Source organism: Molossus molossus, unplaced genomic scaffold (assembly GCF_014108415.1).
Source record: "Molossus molossus isolate mMolMol1 unplaced genomic scaffold, mMolMol1.p scaffold_m16_p_16, whole genome shotgun sequence".
In the NCBI taxonomy this organism is placed as follows: Eukaryota; Metazoa; Chordata; class Mammalia; order Chiroptera; family Molossidae; genus Molossus; species Molossus molossus.
Genome location: NW_023425351.1, coordinates 63,021,993 through 63,045,508, shown reverse-complemented (window position 1 = coordinate 63,045,508; position 23,516 = coordinate 63,021,993). Strand labels below are relative to the sequence as shown.

General features: G+C 47.1%; 1 protein-coding gene across 2 annotated transcripts; it reads left to right on the top strand.

Annotated features, from left to right (window-relative positions):
- Window positions 1–15,164: 15,164 nt before the first annotated feature.
- Window positions 15,165–22,516, top strand: KLHL38 (kelch like family member 38). Of its 2 annotated transcripts, none has more exons than XM_036264062.1 (4): window positions 15,165–15,328; window positions 15,738–17,329; window positions 21,196–21,301; window positions 22,148–22,516. In XM_036264062.1, the coding sequence occupies exons 2-4, from the start codon at window positions 15,941–15,943 to the stop codon at window positions 22,435–22,437; spliced, it is 1,785 nt and encodes a 594-aa protein (XP_036119955.1). In that variant the 5' UTR covers window positions 15,165–15,328; window positions 15,738–15,940; the 3' UTR covers window positions 22,438–22,516. The 2 variants fall into 2 exon arrangements, with proteins under 2 accessions (XP_036119955.1, XP_036119957.1); XM_036264064.1 differs by lacking the exon at window positions 15,165–15,328 and having other exon boundaries at window positions 15,879–15,883; window positions 15,976–17,329.
- The last annotated feature ends 1,000 nt before the right edge of the window (window positions 22,517–23,516 follow it).

Genomic DNA, 23,516 nt, shown 5'->3' with positions numbered 1-23,516 from the left:
GGCATGACATCTGCACATTCTCTTCCCAAGCCCTACAGTCTGCTCTTTGTCCATGCTGCCCGGGTTCCTCTTATTGGTATTAGAAACCAAGATCTGGGTACTGAGTGTACTCATTGCTCCTGGGGTGTCATTGCTTCTAGGCCCACTCAGCGGACAGAAGTAGGAAACAGAGGTGTGTGTACTAAGCCATGTATCACACATACTATATTTATACATATATGTAGAGAGATGACATAGATGTAGGTATAGATGTAGGTGTAAGCACAGTCATAGCTCCATCTGCATCCGTACTAAGTTAGGCATGAGCTCATATGATGTCTTCAGGTTTTATCTAGTACCACCTGGTTCATGCTAGAAGGGGGATTCTGACTCCTTGAAAAGAGCACAGGGCGACAGGATAGGAAAGGGAAGTTCACAGCAAAAGGAGCCTGGGAAGATCAAATCACACTACACCCTGCGTGTGCCACTGATTATGTTTCCATTTTGAATGGCAGAGTTTGTCCCAGGTCTGGGGAGAAAGGGCAGGCCATGGCTGAGTGGCTCTATGCCTGCCGCCATCTGGTACCCAAGGAATTGTCCTTATGTTTCAAAGAGAATGCTCCATGGCTTCTATGTGAATAAATCAGAAATACTGAAGGTAACTAACTTCAATGCACTCAAAATGCATTCAGCCAACATTGATACCACGCAAGCAAAGGGGAAAGGAAGACCACCTTTAGTGTCAGAATCAAGACAGAGGGCTTTCACCCTGGCCCGTTTGGTTCAGCGGTTAGAGTGTGGGCCTGCAGACTGAAGAGTCCAGGTTCAATTCCAGTCAGGGGCATGTACCTCGGTTGTGGCTCAGTCCCTGGCCCTGATCAGGGTTGTGCGGGAGACAACCAATCGATGTGTCTCTCTCACATCAATGTTTCTTTCTCACATTGATGTTTCTCTCTCTCTCTCTCTCTCTCTCTCTCTTTCTCTCTCTCGCTGTCTCTCTTTCTCCCTCTCCCCCCTCCCACTCTGTCTGAAGATAGATGGAAAAATATCCTTGGGTGAGGATTGAAAAAAGAAAAAAAGACTCTGGGTTTTCATGTCAGCCTCTTCCTGTTCGTGAATTTTGTTCCCCAATAACTGTCATCTCAGGATTGCTTTCGAACAACAATACCTCAGTACAAAAGAAACCCAAGGCATTTTTAGACTCTAGAAGAAAAAAAGTATTGGTTTTGAATCATTTCTCGCAGTGAATAACGTGGGCCTGGATAACAGGACTCACAAATCAAAATGAACACGCTAATTAGCCGAACTCTGAAACCAACCCAAGTATTAACTTGTTTTTAACTGCACTGAAAACAAAAGCGAAGTGGTTGTTTTAAAAATCCTACTGAACCAGTTCAAATCAGAACCAGTTTTTGGAAAAGGCTGAGCCAGAAGAAAAAAGAATCAGAAAAGCAAAATCATTTCCACACAAGTATTTCATTCACTTCAAGTGTCTGGCACATGCAAATATGCCTGTACATGTATTTCTAGCAGTAGGACCCCCTTTCTTTTTTTTCCCCTCATTTGAGGACATTTTTCCATTTTTTGTTCAGACAGAGTGGGAGGGAGGAGAGAGAGAGAGAAACATCGACGTGAAAGGGACACGTTGAGTGGTTGCCACCCACACGACCCAACCAGGGCCGGAAACAAACTGCAACCGAGGTACGTGCCCTTAGTGGAAACAGAACCCAGGACTCTCTGGACCACAGGCCGATGCTCCAACCGCTGAGCCAAACCGGCCAGGGCAGTAGGACCTCTTTTAAGTGAATCTTACAACCTATTTGACACATTAACCAACACTCCCGACCTCTCTGTAGTGTCTATCCGTGGATGCCCTAGACGCTCTGAGGGCTGGAGGCTGGTGTGGGACTGGGTAGGAGGCCCTCTCTCTCCTGGTGGCTCATGCATTTTGCAAGAGTGCATTGAATTTATTCCCAAATCTGTTTATACATATTGTACTCACTATTGTAATTACATAATTTAATTAAATATTAAACAAACTGATGAACTTAGTAGCTCTCAGGGTACCCAAAGATCGGGGAGATTTAATGATATGTTTATAGCCATTACTCATGGTTTCCAACACAAGACACATAGATATAATTTCTAAAAATCACACTCTGAAGGAAATGTTGGGGGTGGGGAGGACAGGAGGAGGGCGAGTAGAGATTTGGTTAATGAGCAAAATAGGTCTTGAAAGGCTCCAGGGCATCCATCAGCTAAATTAGTGACTGTTTGCCTCTTGTTTGGCATTGAGAACCCAGATGGGAGCAGAAGGTCTCTCTGCAGCTCCAGTAATTCTATTCCAATTAGTCTCGCTTAGAAACAGGTCTATAGATAATTGCCCAGATGTTTGGCTTCATTAGAGGCCACATTGCATATGTAGCCCAAGAAGATTAACATAGATATTGGCTTACAGAGGATGGGGAGAAAGGATGACACTTATCCACATGGTTTCAAGTACCAAGAATTCCAATGCAAGTTTCAAGAGTAAAGGAGATTCAACGGCCCTTCCCAAGAGGGGACCTCAGAACGCCTACCTTCTCCAGCCTCCTCAACCTGGGCCAGCCAGGGGGTAGGGACATAAAATTTGCTGGTGACGACGTGAGCTTGGCATCTTCCGTGTGACATGTAAGTCATTCTAGGTCCACAGCATTGCTGAGGACATGATAAATAAAAGCTGTGTGATGAGACAGCCACAAGGGCAGTAAAAGTGGAGGCTGGGGCTGAGCCAGCTGATAGGGCCAGCAGAGCAGAAGCCAGCTCATGGCTGCCAGCCCCCAGAATAATTTGTCTGGATGGCATAAGAGGCCAGTTCAGAACTGGTTCACCCCAGGGGAGGGATATGTACAGCTAATTCCAAACAAGTTATCAAATGTAGAAACACACCCGAGAACTTGGTTGGCTGCACTTCACCTTTGGGCAGGGTGTGAGGCAGACCGAGAGAAAAGTCACTGGTGTCTCTTACGGTGAGTGAGAGCGGCCAGTTAATCACACCTGGAGTCCATGAGAGACGTCAGCGGTGCCTGGCACAGAGGTTCCCACCCTCCGCTGCATAGCTTACAGAGTCTCCCCAGAGATTTGGATTTTATTGGACTTAGACTGGAGTACAGCCCGGGAATTAGGGAATTTAATTTCCCCCAGGGACTTGAATGTGAAGCCAGGGTGGGAACCACTGCCCTAACTCAGCTGCAGGTTGAGGAGTCTCCGAAATGCAGGCTCCGTTTTCACACGCCCGGAACCTCCCATCACCCTCCAGACTCATTTTAAGCAAAGAGGGAAAAAAGACCAGTCACTGACTCTTGTCACAAGAAGGTCCTTCTGGGGATATACAGTATCCCTCTACATAGCTCTTATTGAAGTCCTTTAAATTTTCTATAAAATCCTAATTCCTTAGGCTAGCATCTGAGGCCCTATCTATCTGCCCACACGTCCCTCCAACAAATATTCATTGAGCACCTACTATGGGCTCAATGTTCTTGTTCTCATGAGGTTTTCATTCTGTTAGGGGAGATAGAGAATAAACCATGAAACATTAAAAACAGAATAATTTTTTAAAGTGTAATAAAAGCCCTGGCCGGTTTGGCTCAGCGGTTGGAGCGTCGGCCTGCGGTCCAGAGAGACCCGGGTTCAGTTCCTGCTAAGGGCATGTACTTCGGTTGCAGTTTGTCCCCGGCCCTGGTTGGTCATGCGGGTGGCAGCCACTTGATGTGTCCCTTCATGTCGATGTTTCTGTCTCTCTCTCCTTCCTCTCTCTCCCTCCCACTCTATCTGTACAAAAAATGGAAAAATATCCTTGGGTGAGGATAAAAATAAAATAAAAAAATAAAGTGTAATAAAAAAATAAAACAGGGTGGTGATATGACATAGAGGGATGGGGTGGGGGGGATGCAAGGTACTTTCGGTGATCGAGGAAGGGATGTTTACTGAAATAACGTCAGAGCTGAGTTCTGAACTCTGAGGAGCCAGCCACACGAATATCGGAGAGAACAGCATTCCAGCAGAGGGAACAGCGAGTGCGACAGCCTCCTTGTAGCCCACCCTGCCACTCCGCTGGTGTCCCCAGCTCCCCTGCTTTTGCACTTTGGGCTTGTCCCATGTGGCGCCATCTTCCAATCCAAATCTGTTACGTATCCAAAAACCTCCTCCTCCAAGAAGCTTCCCACGTCCAGCCCCTCCTCATGCTGGCCACTCTTTACTGCATCTCCAAAGTGTGTGAATGCCCTTGGCAAACTGCTCGGGCGTAAAAGCATGTGACATGATTGTTACTGTTCATTCCTCCTTAGCATCGCCTGACTGTGCACTGAGTCATCACACCACTAATGCTGTTGTCTTGTTGTTTCACCTGGGTGCTGTTGGTGACCTCCCATGGGATATCATTCATTGGTCCCTCAGGGCAGAGACTGGGTTTTCTGCTTTTGGGGGCCCCAGTTGCTCTTAGAACAGAGCTAGGCATTTATTCACAGCCCCTGACCGGAGCTGTTTATAGGAAGAGTTGACTAGTTTGTCAATTAAGTGTTTGTTTCAATGGAAGAATTAATTAGTGAGCCTCACCTCAAAACCACATGACCTTCATTCTGTTTTGCACTTGCATTGTCTCCATTGTATAGATGAGGACACCGAGGTGCAGAGAGATTAGGCAAGTGGCCCAGGTCACACAGCTGGTAAGTGGCAGAGCTGGGATTTGAACCCAGGTCTGTCTGGTGCTCGGTGAGGTACCGCACTGCGTGACATGGCCCCATGAAGAACGAAGGTCAGCAGTCCCATTCTCAATGTTTCAATCAAGAAACTAAAACTCATAAAAGAATTAACAGAGGTGACCTGTTTCTTAGATTTAGTGCCAAATCCAGGGCGGGTATTCATGGCTGAGGATGCCAAGGCCTCTGGGCTCTCTGCTCTGTCATGCCCCTTTCAGGAAGGTCAAAATTCTGGTCGGGATTCAGCCAAAGTATCAGATCATCGCCGTGCCCTCTAACGAATGTAAATGCTGCCAGGTTGCTGCTAACTGTAGGCGAAAATGTCTAATGAAATTTCAAATGGCAGGAGACCAGAGCATGTTCATTTACCTTAAACTGTGCTTTCTTTCTTCCCTTCTTCCTCTCTCTCTCTCTCTGACTGTCTGAATGGCATAGATGGAGCAAGACAGGAGCAGAACCCAACCATTATCAAGCACCTTGAGCAAGGCACAGAACTTCATTGGTAGCATGGCTTAAAGGAGGGTTACCGGATTTAGCAAATAAAAACACAGGATGCACACGTAAATGTGAAATTTCAGATATTGAGAAAATATTTTAGCATAGATATGTCTTGTGCAATATTTGGGGCACATTTATACTGAAAACCCCAGTTTAATGAAACCTGCCTCACAGGATGGTCACGAGGGTTAGACCACACACCCAAGGGAATGTGCTCAGAGGTGCCTCACAGTAAGGTCTGTGCAAAGACTGCTTCTCTTCCTTTATGTAACAGATGGAAACGGACAGTCCTGGGCCTTCATACAGGTGAGAAAAACGGCCATTTTGGACTACTGACGCGTGGTTTCAGAAGAAATTTACCTGGGGAAATGCGGCCCCCTCAGCACACGAGGCCCCTGCTCCCTCCCTGTCCCCAGGGAACTAAGGGGGAAAGGCTGGAATCAGTTAAACCCAGAAAAGTTCCCTGGGAGATGTGATAATAAAAGAGATAACAGGATAGTGGTTTATAAACAGAAAAAACTTGGCTGAGCAAGAGGAGAAGATGAGATGGGGAGATAGTGGGGAAGGCGGGGGAGTAGGAGGGGAACGGAGCCCAGGGAGAGACCACGTGAAGCAAGTTCATGGGAAGATGTCCAGTGGGAAAGGTCTGTTCCGCCTAAATCAGAACATCTGAGCCCCTTGTGTGATGCACTGGATGGAAATGTTTTTCAAAGGTTCTCGGACAACCTCAAGCGTCGCCAGGAAGCAAGCAAGTCTGTCTTCGATGCCCTTTCCTCTGCCCATTCAGCAGTCACGCCAAGGCTGCCCGCCTCTCTGCCCAGCAACCCCCCACCATCCCAGAAACAGGGTGCAAGAAAAGCACCACCTTGATACACCACCCCACCCCAGATTTGGTATTGCTCTGTTTACCAGTCTAAGGTGCCCCTGATCACAGGACTGGAACATTCCTTCCAGGGATAGTTCCTATTTTGATAACACCTTCTGGAACAATCTTTTCCCGTCCTCCCCCGCACTTTCCTCTCCATTGTTATCTAATTCATTATCTGCTCTAAAAGGGAAGGGAGTGCTTTTCAGGTAGGAGAGAGGGCTAGTCTATGGTCGGGTAAATATGAGATCTTTGTGTGTCTCTCCAAAAACATTCCACAAGCACGGGATGCTGTAGGTGTGTAGAGGTATTCCATAATTTCATGTTGGGATAAAATAGTGAGATGGTATGCCCTGGTGGCTCTCCTGATTTCCGAAAAGATCACGCGTATTACTATTCTTACACAGCCGTTGGTGGAGAAACCTCCACTGACAACTGGGAATCTCAGTCATGTTATCAGTCCACTGCTCCCCCACGTCCACTCTATAAGGTTCTACTCTGGGAGCCACACACAAAGTTCCCCTTGGGGCACTTGTGTTGAAGAGTGTTCTGGACATGACAATAGGAATACTGTGCACATCTCCTGGGTTGAAAGGCACATTTCTGACGGCTACAATTATTACCAATATTGTACAATGCCTTTGGACAACTGGCAAGGCGCTAGGTGTTACGAAGATTTAAATGGCAGCCTCCCCAACCTGCAGCTCATGTGTGAAATTCCATGGCCTGTGCTGGCCTGCCCATTGCAATGGAAACACCAGAGGAGACTTCCTTGTTCCTTACCCGAAGCCCTGGGGACTTGGGCAAGCTTTCCTAGGAGTGGGGGTTACCAAATCCAGCATGTTTGTCTTGGCCCACTCTTGTTTTTCTACCGATTGGTTATTCCGGTGTAAAAGAAAGAGATGACAAGGGAAGCCTTTATCCAAGAGGGTTCAAAATCCCTGGCAGGTCTGAGGACCAAACTGCAAGAACAATGTGTGAAGCTAACACAGACTAGTGTCTCTCTAGTAACATTTATTTCTCACCAAAAATGATTTACGAGGAATGGTGAACACTCACCGCAACTCAGAAAATTAGGACTGATTATAACCCAATATCAGAATCAACCCAGAAGTAGATGCAATTGGTTTGAAAGAAACAGTGAGCGGCTGATTCATGCTTTAGCTCATGGAAGAGAGGAGATCCAGTTCTTGGACCGTCAGTAAGGAGAGAGTTCATTTCTTCTACACTCCCACCCCTTGACTCAAAGACCCGGATAACAGACCATTCTTACACCTGGCCAGCTACCCTCTACTACACAGGTGATATTTTTTTTGCGGCAGCCAGAATACAGTTTTATATGCACATGTGCACCCTGCAAAATCTCACCGTATCCTTTTAGAGACTGCAACTCTGAAGCCAGCCACAGGGGAAAATGTGGAAGATTGAGGAGCATCCCTGCCAGGGTCACTGGATCCTGAGGATGAAATGGAGTCATCAAAAATAAGTTTTGAAAAGTGTGGAAAAGAGCCTGTTAGGGCATTTGTTGGACAGTTGGAGTTATAGTTTTTCATGCATTGGAGATAGAAGAAAATCACCTCTCAGTCCTTCAGAGCCAAACTTCATGGATGCCACAGGACCCCTGGGAATGGAGATAGAAAGTGGGAAAAGCAATCTGCCACCCCTTCAACTGTAGATGTAAGAAGGATAGTCAAGTAGCACCCAAAGGAATAGTTAGTGGTTCCAAAGGCAAACTATATTAGTCTGTTGGTTGGCCATCATTGGGTCTACATAATTCACACAAAGATTAATAAAGAAAAGAGGCAGACTATGAAAAAATACTACAGGATAAGGAAAAAGAACACCATTCTGAAGACTCAAGAGGGTATCCAGAAGAAAATTTTTCCAAAACTTCAGCATCAATAGAAAACAAAAAAAAAAATGACCCTACTTCTATAAAATAAGCAGAAACTCATAGAAATCAAACTAAACCAGAAAGGGAGCTCGATGAGCTGTGAAATTATTTCAGAGGAATAAAAATGCAATAACATATTTCAAATCTGTATTGGAAGCAGCAAAAAAGACACCTAACCCTATTGAAAAATACACCAATGGTGTAAAGGGTAAATGTGGGATGGTGTTCTAGAATGCAGGAGAAAAGGACAAGCAAGTACATATTTAAAAAGAGATGATGATTTAGATGAGGAGGCCAAGTTAAAAAAATATATAGGTGTTGTTCATGAAAAAACAACAACAACTATAATTGAAGTAATAATCAAAGATATAATTGAAGAAAATTTCTTAGGCTGAGTAAAGGCCAAAGTATACAAATCAACAGCCATGTTTTATAGGCAAAATTAATTTTTTAAAAAAGAGCAGATACATGGACATACCTTAGCAATGTTTTTTTAATTAAAAGAACAAAGAAAAAATAATTTTAAGAAACGAAAAGACACAAATCAGTCAATTCTCTAAGTTCTCTGCAGTACTGCAGTTGCTCCACAATAAAGGTGGCTTTCAGAATTTTTTGAAGCGAAAAAATCTATTTTCCATTTTAATTGAGATATAATTGACATATAACTTTATATTCGTTTCAGGTATGCAACATGATTTGATATTTGTATCTAGTACTACTTAGTCACCATAAGTCTAGTTAACATTCATCGCCAGAAATAAAATTTTTTTCTTTTGATGAGAACTTTTAAGATCTAATCTATTTTTTAAAGATCTACTCTTTTAGCAACTTTCAAATATACACTACAGTATTATTAACTATAGTCACCATGCTGTATATCACATCCCCTTGACTTATTTATAACTGGAAGTTTATAATAAAAAAAAAAAAAGGACCCTAAACTATCATACCCAGTCAAGTGGTTGTTTGTAGATGGTAGGAAACAAAAAAAGAATCTTGGATAAGGAAGGATTCGGAAAAATGCACCTCTCCCTCATTCTCCCTAAAAAAATATTATGAGCCAATAAACTTCGGTTAATCAAAAGATGAGTCAGAATTAAGCACTCAAGAATGAGAAAGTTGTGGCATAAAAGAACTGGCAGTAAAAATGTAAATTTAAAAAATGATAATAATGAAAAAGAAGAAGAAAAAAAATGTAAATCAGCCAAGAATGAAACTAAGTTTAAGTAACAGTTGTCAATATGATTCAAAATCATATAGCAAAAGCAAAAAGCCATTCTTAAAAGATGAGATATAGTGTATAAAATGATTTGATGACAATAAACTGGGCTTTAAATTCTAGGTTATCTTCTAAAAAACCAGGGAGAAAGAAGTAAAAAGCATATCAGATTTTTTTCCCTACCTGGCAGGAAGTTGAAAAATATATATTTTTTTTACTTTTATTTTTGATAATTAGAAAAACATAGATTAAAAATGTTACATAAAATCTTTTTTTGTTGTTGCATTTATCTTCAGATAGAGCGGGAGGGAGAGAGAAGGGAAGAGAGAGAGAGAGAGAAACATCAATGTGAGAGAGACACATTGACTGGTTGCCACCCACACGACCCCAATTGGGGCTGGGGACAAACTACAACCGAGGTACGTGCCCTTAGCAGGAACCGAACCCGGGACTCTCTGGTCCTCAGGCCGATGCTCTAACCACTGAACAAACTGGCCAGGGCCATAAAATCTTAAAAGAAAGCCACTAGTAAAAATATAAACATTTTGGAAAAGGCAAAAGTAAGCAAACAGTGTCCAGTGTCAATCTCTGTTAAGAGATTCCTTTCTCTGCCTTTCCTAATGCCGGGCAGGAGTGTAGACTTATTCCTGCCCTTGAGGAGCTACAGTACAGGAGAGAGAAATGAACACACATGACTGAAATTCCGCCTGATGTGAAAGCTTTTCAAAGATGCACATATAAAATTCTCCTTGTACAAGGCCCGAGAATTCATGGTGGGACGGGGTGAGGTGGGAAGGAGGGAAGTTGAGAAAGGTATCCCTTGGTGCATAGGTCAATGCTCAACCACTGAGCCACACCAGCCACACAAGAGGAGGGTGTCCCTTCATAACATTTAGGGCACTTAAATTATGCATTTGTCTATCTTCCCTATCAGACTGTAAGTACCACAAGGGCAAGGAACTTTGTCTTATTAGATGGATGGATGGATGGATGGATGGATGGATGGATGGATGGATGGATGGATGGATGGACCTTCAGTTAATTAGACCCTTACCTTGCTCGATTCACATTTCCCCAAGGGATTCTAATTAATGCTACTTCTAAGGGAGTCAAGTTCACCTTCCCAACAGATGTCTTTCTGTAGGTTATCTACCTTTTCTACCCCAGCAGAAAGTTGCCAAATCATGCCTCAGTGGCCTGGAGGGAGGCTATTCCTAAAGGCCTGTCTCAGCATCAGGAGCGCCTACCCTGGGGAGGAGGGAGGCCAAGGCCATGTATTATTCTTGGTGATTCACAGTGTTAAACCGAGAGAGCAAGAATGCCTCTTTGATCATATCATTTCTTTCTTCCCAGTTTGATTTAGAGCCCAGAAAGCTGATCTGTGGCATATGATGTATCAGGTCAGGACGTAGTTCACATGGAGAATGGGGGTCTGGCAGTGGGTTATACACCAACAAGCCACTAACAGTCCTGTTGTTATCTCTGTCGGCCTTTTTCCCTTGCCCTCCCCAAGTGGCACGGGGTGGAGGGAGAGTTGGGAACGCCGTCATTTGCACTACTGGCCTAGTGCAGGGTCAGGCCTTTAGTTCCCACAGCACGGTCGTCATGGCAACACCAGAATCAAGGAGCAGGCCACCTTTTGGCTTCCTACAAAGTGCTTGTTCAGCTTTGCATAAGCTGGTTGAAAAACACACCTAGCCGGAGAGATACAGACGCCGATAGGCGAGAACTCACATGCACACATTTTAAAATCACAAAGCAAGAGGCAAAAGTTCCTTCCTACAGCTTTTAATGACCCAGTCACTGAAGCCTTATCTGTCTGCTCCCCCTTTTCCTCCTTCACCTACCGACTGTGGGAACGGGAGACAGTCACAAGACAACAAAGAACAGCCTTCCCATTTTCGAGGAGTTCTCACAGGCCTTTAAGGTCAGGTCTGCACGTTCTTGAACCACAGCTCCCTAGAATCGACAACTGTGGTTCACTGTCAGTGTGAAAGTCACACCCAGCCCCAAAGGGTGATGGGGGGATTGGACCTGGACATGCGTGGTGGAGCTTGTGGGTGGCTTCCTTGCTGGCAGCTCAGACCTGCACCAGCCTGCCCTTCCCTGGGGAACCCAGGCCCAGCACTCAGCCAGAAACTGCAGAAGCCCTGAGGAGGCCCCTCTCCGAGCGTCAACCTCTAGCAGACCCTTCTCTGGTCACCTCAGGGCACAAACCACAGTGTGAGCTGCAATGGGTAGGCTCAGAGGTCCCCAGGCCCACTCTTCCGCAGCCAGATGAGAAAAAATAAGTCCAGGGAGGTTAAGCAACTTGTCCAAAGACACACAGCCAGGCCATGGCAGAGCCTGGACTGGAATCCAAGACTCCTGCAGGCTGAGCAGACACTGAGCAATTGCTTAAGACACAGGACGCTGCTAGAGTCAGCAGGAGACCAAAGTAGATGTTAAAAACTGGGCACTGAGAACTACCAGAATCTAATGAGATTATTTTCAGAGTAATAATATAATAGTACCCATACGTTACCACGGTGAATTTGGACTATGCTGGGAAACTTCCTGGATGCTTCCCACACAGTAATTCCCTGTAACAAGAACTGTTATTACCATTTAACGGTCGGAGAAACTGAGGCTGGAGGAAATCAATTCCTTGCCCAAGACCACACAGATCCTGAGAGGAAATGTCAAGATTCTCCCAAGTCTTTCTGCCCTCAAAGCCTGAGTCTTAACTTGTTATGCTACTGACTTTCGCCAAAAGTAAGGGCAAGGGGCTGAATGGTCTTGTTTATTTTAGGTTCCCATATAGTCCGACCCTAAACTCCCAAAGAAGCGCATAAAGTTAAGACAAAAAGTATAAAACTCTCTGAGACACGTATTTTCATGAATTGACAGTAGCTTGGTTGGGCTTACATGTGGGTGGTAGAGACACTTTTCGGATTGGGCTTGGGGTTATAGGTGGGGGCGCTGTGAAGAGAATACCAACACTCTCTGTGTCTTTCCTGCCACTGAACGTAGAGCCAGAATTCTCTTCACAGGCCAGGCCAACAAAACGGGGCCTGTTTCCCCTAAACTTTAAAATCCAAAGGATTTATTAAAATTGGTTCGATGTTGACACTGCACTCCAGGGCTCATCTGAACAACCGACCGGGCTGGATTCCAGAAGGCCTAAGGAGTTAGGGAACGGAGGGAAAGATCCGAGACCCCCTACGGCGGTGGCGCGTGTAAGTTCCCTCCCAGAAACCCCTACCTACTGCCCCTACAACTAACCCCCGGCTCGCTCACCGGCAGCAAGAGAAACAATACAGGTATTTGAGACCAACAAGGGAGTTCTTTCTTCCTGGTGCTGACTCCAAGGCCAAGGACTAAAGCTTTGGAGTGGGGAGGACCTCAATTTAGTTGCCAACCTTGAGCTTAACTCTTACTGTGTGGCACAAAGCAATCGGTTCCTTTTTACCTCAGCACGTTATTGAACTTGATGAAAATGAGGGACATCGAGGCCGCTCCAGGGCAGCACCTGCACTGCCTCTCAGGGACGTGCACCATGCTGTACACGCAGCCCTGCTAACCCTGTAACAGCAGGTGGGCGTGGAGTCACCCAACTGAGCTCCCTCCCCTCCCCTAGTCTCCACTCTGCTACAGCTCATTCAGGAACTACATACACCCCTGCATGCCAGGCACTGTGCTGGGCACTTGGGACAGAGACGATCAAGACAAGATTCTTACTGCCCAGACACATCCATTCTTTTTTTTTTTTTTTTTTTTTATCCTCACCCGAGGACACTTTTCGATATTTTGTTCAGATAGAATGGGAGGGAGAGAAAGAGAGAGAGAGAAACATCAACGTGAAAGGGACACATCAAGTGGTTGCCACCCACATGACCCAACCAGGGCCGGGGACAAACTGCAACCGAGGTACGTGCCCTTAGTGGGAACCAAACCCAGGTCTCTCCGGACCGCAGGCTGATGCTCTAACCGCTGAGCCAAACCGGCCAGGGCCAGACACGTCCATTCTAATGAGACACAGACCGGGAAACACGGTTGCAATGCGGTGTGAGGCATGCCACGTTAGAGCTATGTGGAGGGGATGCAACGGGGAGTCAGAAAGGAATCGTTTGATAGGGCCAAGGAAGACTGCCAGAGAAGCTGAGACACACACTCCGTTTTGAAGCGTGACTAGGAGTTCAGCAGTGAAAATGAAAGAGACGGCGAAAAGAATACAACATGCAGAGGCACAGAGGCAGGAAATAGAGGGCCCTCGGGCCCTTCATGGAATTGGGCTACTCGTCTGTTACATCACCAGCATGGCTCCAAAGTGCAGGAATAGTCACCAGCTTTGATAACTGCACAGGCAGCTCCTCTCTCCAGCATCTTGCTTGTATCTCCATGGGTCTCTGACCCCCATGGCTCAGGTCTTCTGCTCCGAATTCTGGCCCCAAGACCCCTGGCCCAGTGACACGTTATGGACATTCTTGCCTGACCTTAATCTTCTGGACACTTTGGGGCATGATCCGTGCAATTATGAATGAGAGACATTCCTCCCTCCATCCTGCCCTGCGGTGCCCTACAGGCCAGGTCAGGCCAGCTACCCCAACGAGGGCCAGACGCATCCAAGAATCTGCAAGTTGTCTGATGGAGCTAGAGCTAAAAATTTAAGTGGGAAGTATCAGGAGACCAATCTGATTTCTGCTAAAGAGTCTGGATTTCGTCCTGCAGACATGGGAAGCCACTGAAGGGCATGCTGTAGGGGACTCAGGGGACTGGCAGTTTCTGATTTGCCTTCCCCAGTTACACTGGCGGTGACAGAGTAGGTGTGCTGGACAGAGAGAGACTGAGAAGAGGGGAAATTGACTTGGGAGGGTGCAGGCAATAGTCCAAGCAAGACTGGGGAGAGAAAGCCAGGCTTCCCTGCCACTCACTGCTGGTGCCCTGGATCAGGACCTCCTCGGGGGCAGGGGCAGGACAGACCTGGGTCCCTTTTGCTCATCTGTGTGGTTTTATAGCCTCCCATCCTGGTTCTGCTTCCTACATGTGATGCTAATGTCTATCACTATCACCATTCTCCTCTTCCTGTTCCCCTTCCTCCTCCCTCCCTCTCTCCTTCCTCCTCTCCCTCCTTGTTCTTCTCTCTTTCTCCCTCTCTTCCCCACCGTTCCCTGTTTTTCCCTCTCCCCCTCCCTTCCTCTTTCTCTCTCTTTCTGGAACACCCTGGAGCAGTAAATCTTGCCTCCTGCCTCTAGCTTAAGCCTTCCTAAAAGGAGAAAATAGAAAAGTAAAACAAAAATGCAAGCCAGACCTATAAAAATAACTGGAGAACAATCGGCACATGTCTGAGAGGCGGAATGACGCAGAAGAGTACCACTGCCCTCACCACTTTGATTCAGGAGCATCTGGGGTAAGGAGAACCAACAAAGATCGGGTCTTGCGGAGTCTGGAAATTCTGGGGTGTTTTACACATATTAAAAACAACTTCGTCATGGATTCCATCATCTCGGAGCCTGAGAAGGAAATCACAGCCCTGTCCAGTGATCCTGCCAGACAGGTAGAAACAGAGACCCATTAAACAGCACCCCTGGGCCCAAAGTCTGGCTTCCCTTGTGACCACCCAGCACCTTCCACTGGCCCAGAACTATCTTCAGTAACTATCTCTAGGTCACAGCAACCTGTTTACAGACATCTAGAATTCCCAGGCACTTTTAGGACAAGGGACTCAGGATGTTTCCAAGTGGGCAGCGAAGTCTTCGCTAAGAGAGGCCATTCCTTCAGATCTATTTATGCCGACGTAAACACTCGCCAAGGAAACAAGGCACGTGGGCATGCGCCGGCCCTGCCAGCCCCGCGGGCCATGGGGTTGCTGCAAAAGGCAACTGGAAAGTCACATGTCATAACAGTGGAAAGTACATATGCAACTATTCTTAGCCCTGGAATGTATACACTGTCTCCCTGCCCAGCAGTTCTTTCACAAAGCTCTAGAAAACTGTGAAAGCGCCTTCAGCATAAACAAATCCAGCACTCTCCCAAGACGAATCATTTGCCAGCTGAAGGAAAGGCCTGGGTTTATGGTTTCACTTGGAGCCAGAGGGAGACACTCCGGCTGGACCAGCCGGACCAGGCATCGGTGGAGAGCACTGCAGCAAAACAAGGTAAAGGTCTCTAACGTCTCATTCCTCCGCAGGTAACTGGCAGCTGTTGTTTCGTGAACCCTGCCCAGGGTGTTGTTGGGACTCTGCTGTCTATTTATCCCATCTTCAAAACAAAACCCGAAAGAATTCATGAAGCCATGTTTTTAAAACATAGCAAAGGTCCGTTTTCACCCCTTGTTTCTGTCTGGTTACCAGAGGGCCACACCCCCAGGATGGCAACCTTGGGGAATGACTAACACTCGGAAAGATGCTTAGACGAGTTGGCAGGACGCCGGGAATCCAGAGAAAGGCTCACAGACTTCTGTTGGTCAAATGCACGGACTGTTATTTTGCTTCAGGTTCACATTTCAGCCCCTGGCAACCAGTAACCTCCAACAACCTTCATCGTTTTTGTCTGTTGTTTTCTCAGATTCTCTGAAGATGTTATTTACCTGGTACCTTTCAGAGTAATCATAAGCAAAAAGAGGGGTGTCAGCTGTGAGGTCTGGAGTGTGGGTGGCCTCCCTTTCCAACCTTCACTGAGTGATATTCTCGGTGAGACCCACACACATCACGGTGAGTGGACACAGATGCTCTAAGTCTCGGAGCTGCCACAGTTAAACCCTCCAGCACATGCTCCCTCTTGGGACGTCTCCCCCTCTCTGCAGGATGGATGAGGAGTCAGCAGACGGGCTGCTCTTCAAAGACCGTGACTTCTCCTCTGACTTGTTGAGGCAGCTCAACGGCTTAAGACAAAACAGAATCCTGACTGATGTGATCGTCTGTGTGGAGGCCTGGGAGGTCCCCTGCCACCGGAACGTGCTGGCCTCCAGCAGCCCCTACTTCAGGGCCATGTTCTGCAGCAACTTCCGGGAGAGTGGAGAGGCCAAGGTCCAGCTGAGAGGCATCGACTCCACGACGCTGGACCAGCTCATCCTGTATGTGTACACTGGGGAGGTGCACATCACGGCTGAGAACGTTCTGCCCCTGATGGAGGCTACCTCCATGCTGCAGTACCCCAAGCTCTTTGAGGCCTGCTCCTCCTACCTGCAGAGCCAGCTGACGCCCAGCAACTGCCTGGGCATGGTCAGACTCTCGGAGATCTTGAGTTGCGAGACCCTCAAGAAGACAGCCAGGGAGGTGGCCCTGACGTACTTCCCAGAGGTGGCCGCGTCGGCTGACCTGAAGGAGCTCTGCGCCTTGGAATTGAGAGACTACCTCGGGGACGATGGGCTCTGTGGAGAGGAGGAGAAGGTGTTCGAGGCCTTCATGGCTTGGGTCAAGCATGACCTCCAGGCCCGGAAGCGATACATGCAGGAGCTGTTCAAGCTCGTCAGGCTTCCGTACATCCACCCGGCCTTCTTCCACCACTTCATCGCCAACGACGCCCTCCTTCAGTCCTCGCCCTCCTGCCAGGTCATCTTGGAGACAGCCAAGAGGCACATGTTTTCTTTATATGGCACCCCCAGTGTCCCAGACCTCCAACCTCCATGGCATGTCCCCCCAAGAAACTCTTACCAAGACTTCCTCATCCTCCTGGGTGGGCGGAAGGACAACCAGCAGACCACCAGGGATGTTCTGCTGTATAACAGACAGACTGACCAATGGCAGAGCCTGGCCAAACTCCCCGCCCGGCTCTACAAGGCCACCGCCGTCACCTTGCACCGCAGCATCTACGTGCTGGGAGGCGTGGCTGTGGGCGCAGAGAAGAGTGCGCCCAGCCCCCACGTCTACATCTTCTCCCTGAAGCTCAACCAGTGGAGGCTGGGACGGCCCATGCTGGTGGCCCGCTACTCCCACAGGAGCACGGCCCATAAGAGCTTCATCTTCTCCATCGGGGGCATTGGCAAAGGGCAGGAGGTCATGGGCTCCATGGAGAGATATGACAGCATCTGCGACGTCTGGGAGAGTATGGCCAGCATGCCAGTCGGGGTTCTGCACCCTGCAGTCGCTGTGAAAGACCAAAGACTTTACCTCTTTGGGGGAGAGGACATCATGCAGAACCCTGTGCGCCTTATACAGGTAAATGGCTGGTCTCTCATCATGTCAGTGCATGAGTGGGTGCCCACACACATGCACACATACAAACGCACACACATATATACACATACACACAACATGCACACACACTAATACACAATGCATATGCACATATATGCATGTGCAACATATATGCGTATGCACATGCGTACACATGTGTGTACATCTATACACACGACCTAAATATATGGACATGTGCATGTACATGCACACATGCACACATGCATACATAGGTACACATACATATAAAACATACATACAGACTTGTGATCTGCAGGGGGAAAAGGAAGAAAGAAGGAAGGAAGGAAGGAAGGCAGGAAAGAAGGAAGAAAAGAAGGAAGGAAGGAAGGAAGGAAGGAAGGAAGGAAGGAAGGAAGGAAGGAAGGAAGGAAATTAATTTAACTTCAATTAGATTTTATTCATTTATGAATTTTTTTGGTGTAAGGTTAATATATACAAAGCTATATCAGATACAGTTCTTATGCACAAAGAGTTTATCTTTATTTGGGAAAAATATAATATAGCTAAAAGTTCACGCTAGAACACATTGAATGTCAGCCATTGAAGTGCTGTCTGGCGGGTGCTTCTACCCCAGACCAGTAAGGCCTTAGTGAAGGGTACTGAAGGTTCCCAAGCATTGGTCCTCAGCCTCCTACCACATCCCCTGGAACCTGACCTCCGATCTGCTGAGTCAGAATCCCTTCGTGTGGGTCCTGGCATTTACAGAAGTGTCCAGGAGATGCGGAGGTGCGGTCAGGTTGCAGAAGCCCTGCCCTGAGTGACAGGTACATGCCTACTTCACTCACAAGCTCTCTGAGAAGTGTAATTAATAAAGACCTAAATTTCAGAATATTAAGGGTTTCCCAAGATTATGCAAGTTCTAGCAATGTCTGAAGTTCGCCTAGTAATAGGAAAAACTTGAACAGCAAGCCTCTCTGTACAGATCACCGAGGAGGCCCCGGGACTTGTTGTTCATTTAGAAGAGGGATTGTGAGCCCCGCCCACGTGAAGGCCCTGGGACCCAGGCCTGGGCAGGGAATTGCATTGCCCTCCAGGAGTCTGAGCCCACTGCAGTTTGGGTGCTTTAAGAGCACGGGAGTCAGGACACTTTGAAGGAAACTGCCTCGTTCCAGCAGACCTGAGCAGAGGGGCGGGAGAAGAGAGAGCAGGGGAGGGTGACAAGTCAGAGGGGGTGGAAGGATGTGACAGAAGCAGGTGGGTAGGCAGCCTCTCTGAGCAGACCAGTCTGCCCCTGCAGCAGCAGGCAGTCACCAGGGAGAGAGGGGTGGAGTTCCTGGGTGGGGGCAGCTGGCACAGAGGCCCTGAGCAGAAAGGGGCATAGCCATCGCCTGGAGAAACTGGAACCTTGCCAACGTCACTCACACAGACCAAGGAGGAGGAAGGACGTGTGCACCAGAGCTGGGGGGGTTAGTCCCCACAAAACCTTCACAAGCCCCCTTCCCTAGGTACCCCCTCTCCTCAGGCTGCTGCCTTGGAGCCCCTCCTGTAGAAATTCTGGAACACTCTTGTGGGATGGGTGTTCGTGGCCATGACGCTGATTGAGCAGGGCTCTCTGGGCCTTGCCCAGGATGGGGGTTTTAGTCTGAGAGTAGCAAGGTGCTTGAAGTAATCCAATTTGCATTTTTAGAAGCTCCCTCTGGGTGCCTTGTGGAGAAGATACTGGACAGAGAGAAGAGAGTTGGGGACTCTTCTACGGGTCCAGGCGAAGACAGGTGGTAGCTTGAGCTAAGTGGATGCCAGTGAAGATGGAGAAAAGTAACAAACTCCAATTTAGTTCTTTTCTTGTTTTTTTTTTTGTTTTGTTTTTCCTTGCCTTCACTTTTCCTGCCCATATTTTGGGTGCCTCCCCGACCATCTCAGCAGATTCCCAGTCTGTTCCTGATCCTGCTCGCTCACCTGAGCCCAGAGAGACAAGTTCTGCTCCCCGCCCGCCGGCTCTGGCCGCACTTCACAGACGTAAAAAAGTGCTTCTGTGTGAAGCTGGAGCCCCTCCCTCCTCTTTAAAACAATTTTTCAAAATAAAGTCAACAGATATGCTGATGGCTTTATTTCGCAAAATTATCAACTTCCTAAGAATAAACACCAGTCTCAAAAGAGCTTTTAAGTTTGCATTTCAAGAAATTCATAGTATAATCAAACAAGACCTCGCCAACCACTAACATGTGAGTGATCCTTTCACACTGCGGTGATGAGGAGAGAAGGGTCAAGTGTTCATTGGGATGCTTTTCATATCTAGTTAGCATTAGCTTTGAAATGGAAATTTTACTCATTTGGATGGAGTTTCAGAGGAAGGCTTGGGGTAACTTGATGGAGATGGAGTAGGTTGGATTTTCAGGCCCAGGTTCGGAGATTTCTTCATAGGATGGCTCATCTACACTCATGCATTTCTGCAAAAGAACTATATGGAATAGGGTTTCTGTGCAAATTGTGTGACTATGTGTACTTTTGGTCTTCAAAACAACTGTGGCTGGATGGCAGTAGGTAAATCCTTTATCATAACAAATATCATTTCCTCCACTGATCAGAAACCATCCTTTGATAACCCTGCCCCGGCCTCTCTGGGGTATTTTGAAGATTGTGAGCAAATGTTTAATCTGTAAAGAATCAAAGGATGGGAGGTAATTACTCAAGTAAATGCAACAGATGTTTGCTTTTCCTCCAAGGGTCCCACTTTTCAGTGTCACCTACGTATTTTCAGATAAAACCATGTGGCTTGACAGCCACTTTGATCATCCCTGTCTCTAGTTTCACCGACAGGGATGATCTCTACCCTTTACCGACTTAAAGTACTAACAGAAACCTCCAGAGGTCTCCTGTCTCAAAAGCTTCCATCAAGAAAGGCCACACCTACAAGAATAGAGGTTAAGCACATGGACTCTGGACTCAACCAGACCAGCCCTTCCATTCACTCTAGCTGTGTGACTTTGGGCATGTCACTTAACCTCTCTGAGCCTCAATGTCTAATCTGAAAAATGGGGGTAAGTAAAGGTAACCTACTTCTTGGATGGTTCTGCAGATCACATTTGGTAAAATGATAAAGAAAAACAATAATAAGGCCTTTAATATGATGGCAATTAAATTTCACACAGAAAGAATTTCCAGGGAAGAATACTGTGCCATTTTTCTCTGTAAATGAGTATTTTTGTTTCATCTTTTCTTCTATGAAGTCCATCCTATATCTCTAAATTTTGCCAATAAGGAACAAATTTACATTTGATATTTAAATTTTAAAATGAGAAAGTTAACAGGAAAATGTGTTCTGGGAATCGTGGTTGGCTACTGTTCCGGAGAGCGAGCAAGGAGCCCCCACCCATCGCTCTGCTCTTTCCTTGCCTCGCGCTGCTTGTTCTGCGGTCCTAGCGACTTTCAGGCATGGACTGTCCAAGAGCCTCCCTCGCCTGGCCCCACATTTACTCTTGGCTCTGAGACCCTCTCAGATACACTGGAACGTTTAGAAATTTAAACATGAGCCAGAAATAAAAATAATTGAAAAATCATTGGTTTCATGAATATCCAAGTTGCCCCACTTCTCATTACAGGAAAAAATTGTTCCAAGCAAGGTTAGCAAACACAGGCTATAACGTGTACTCTTGGTTTGTTCTATAGAAACAGCCCCTGATCACGTGGGGTCACATGAAGGCCAATTTCTACTAATATTCTTCTTTCTGTTACTTAATTATATTTGTTTATTGATAGCTGTGTTCTAAAAATTGGGGAAAAGGTGAAAAGAAAAAAGTCATTCCTATCTCACCCGCTTAATGACTACTTCTATCTTTAAAGACGTGTATCACTTTAAACTGCAGTGCATGGTTACATCTCCCTCTCAGGTTTATCACATTTCCAGAAACACGTGGTTCAAAATGGAGACGAGAATGATCAAGAATGTGTGCGCCCCTGCGGTGGTGCTTGGGGAGCGGATTGTCATTGTGGGAGGTAAGTTTGGGCAGAGGATCGCCAGGCTGGGCAGAAGCTTGGCACTAACAGATGTTTTTCTGGAAGACTGTCCTTGTAAAGTCACTTCCCTCTAGCTAGGGGGAATGTGGACAACTTGACAAAGTTCTTTTCTCATCCAGAAGTTTCTCCCTGTCTCTTTCTGTAAGCAGGAATGGAATAACACCTATTTCACAGAGCTGCTGTGATCATAAAAGGTGCTCACGTACTGAAAGCACGCAGCATGATCAGACATGTGGCAATTTCTCAAAACACGTTTGCTCTTGTTAATATTAGCTACGAATGGATCACTCCTCTGCAATCGCAGTATAGGGCCATGGTTAAGAGGTCTGGTGTGGAGGTCAGATAGATCTGGGTTCACATCTGGACTCTGCCACTCACTGGCTGTGTGCTCTTTAGTAAGTAATTACTGGTGCCTCAGTTTGCTCATCTATAAAATGGGGGTCCTCAAAGGACCCACCTGATAGGGCTGTTGTGAGGACCCATTTCTGAGTTCCCAAAGTTCCTTCTTTGGATTGTTGTAGCTTCTAGAATGAGCATGCGAGAGATGAAGAAGCCAGTGAGGTGAGAACACTGCTGGGACCAGGAGGCCGCTCTCAGTTGAAAACTGGCTTATGTGCCGCCTTCACTGGGATTAGGGATGCGGGGGCCAAACCCCATCTCTGCTGCACACTGGACCTTGGGCAGGTTACCAAAACATCCCTCGCTTTAGTTCAGATTCCAGCCTCAGTGTTAGGTGATGGCAGAGAGGATCGGACATCCCCAGACTACTGACCTCTATTCCCAGGTGAGCAACACTGACCCTGCAACATACCACTTGGCTTTCAGGTTACACAAGGAGGATTCTAGCTTACGACCCTCAGTCCAACAAGTTCATCAAATGTGCGGACATGAAAGACCGGAGGATGCACCACGGGGCTGCGGTGATGGGGAGTAAGCTGTATGTGACGGGCGGGCGGCGGCTGACCACGGACTGCAACATCGAGGACTTGGCCTCCTTTGACTGCTACGACCCTGAGACAGACACCTGGACATCCCAGGGACAGCTGCCTCACAAGCTCTTTGACCATGCCTGCCTCACTCTCCAGTGCATTCCCCACACCTCCACCTTCCCATGAGGTCGGGGAGAAATCAAGAAATCATCTTAGGCCCTGGACAGTTTGGTTCAGTGGTTACAGCATCAGCCTGAGGACCAGAGTCCCGGGTTCGGTTCCCACTAAGGGCATGTATCTCGGTTGCAGTTTGTCCCCAGCCCCGGTTGGGGTCGTGTGGGTGGCAACCACTTGATGTGTCTCTCTCATGTCAATGTTTCTCTCTCTCTCTTCCTCCCTCCTGCTCTATCTGAAGATAAATGCAAAAATGTCCTCGGGTGAGGATTAAAAAAAAAAAAAGAAATCATCTTAGTCAAGAGCTTCTATTGTAAGAGATAGAACCCAACTCCAAAAAACGTTACCCTAAACGGCTGCAGCAAGAGCTCACAAGACTGAAAGTTCCAGAGTCTGGAGGCCTGGAACCAGGCACATTGTTGGCAAAACTAACTCTCTCTCTCTCTCTGTCCTCCTCTACCTCTGCCTTTATTCTACGAACACGTGTCTTTATGCACACAGTGTGAGGACAATGGCAACTGATAAATCCAGGTTCACATTTTCTGGCTTTGCATCTTCAGGGGAAAGTTTACCGTTATCCATATAATAACCCTAAAAGAAAATCCAATGCTGATTGGCCCTTTTAAAATTCTATGCCTATCTGTTGAGCCAATCACTGTTTCCAGAGATCATGCTACTATAACTAGCTAGTCCCGGATTGTGTCCCCGCAGGTACAGGTGGGGTGAATGACTGTCGTTGACAGCCTATCTGAACTGCACATAGCGGCACAGAAGTGGTTCGCCAAAGGAAGACAAAAACCACATCTGCCCCGAACACCATGGATTGGGAACAAGAGGGCTAAGAGGCCCAAGAGGCCCTGGAAGCACTTGGTCCAGGTGGCAGCGGGAGCAATTGGTCACGACTATAGTTCTCTGATTGTAGGGCTTCAGAGCATTGGAATTCCAGGAGGTATGTGCAATTCCGCATCTAGTGCTTGCGGCATTGTCTCTGCTGCCAGAATAAAGTTTGCTTCTGCTGCCAAGTGATGTTTTTTTCTCCAGCCTCTGGGGAGCTATAAACCTGCAGAATTAATCAGGATTTTCATTTTGGT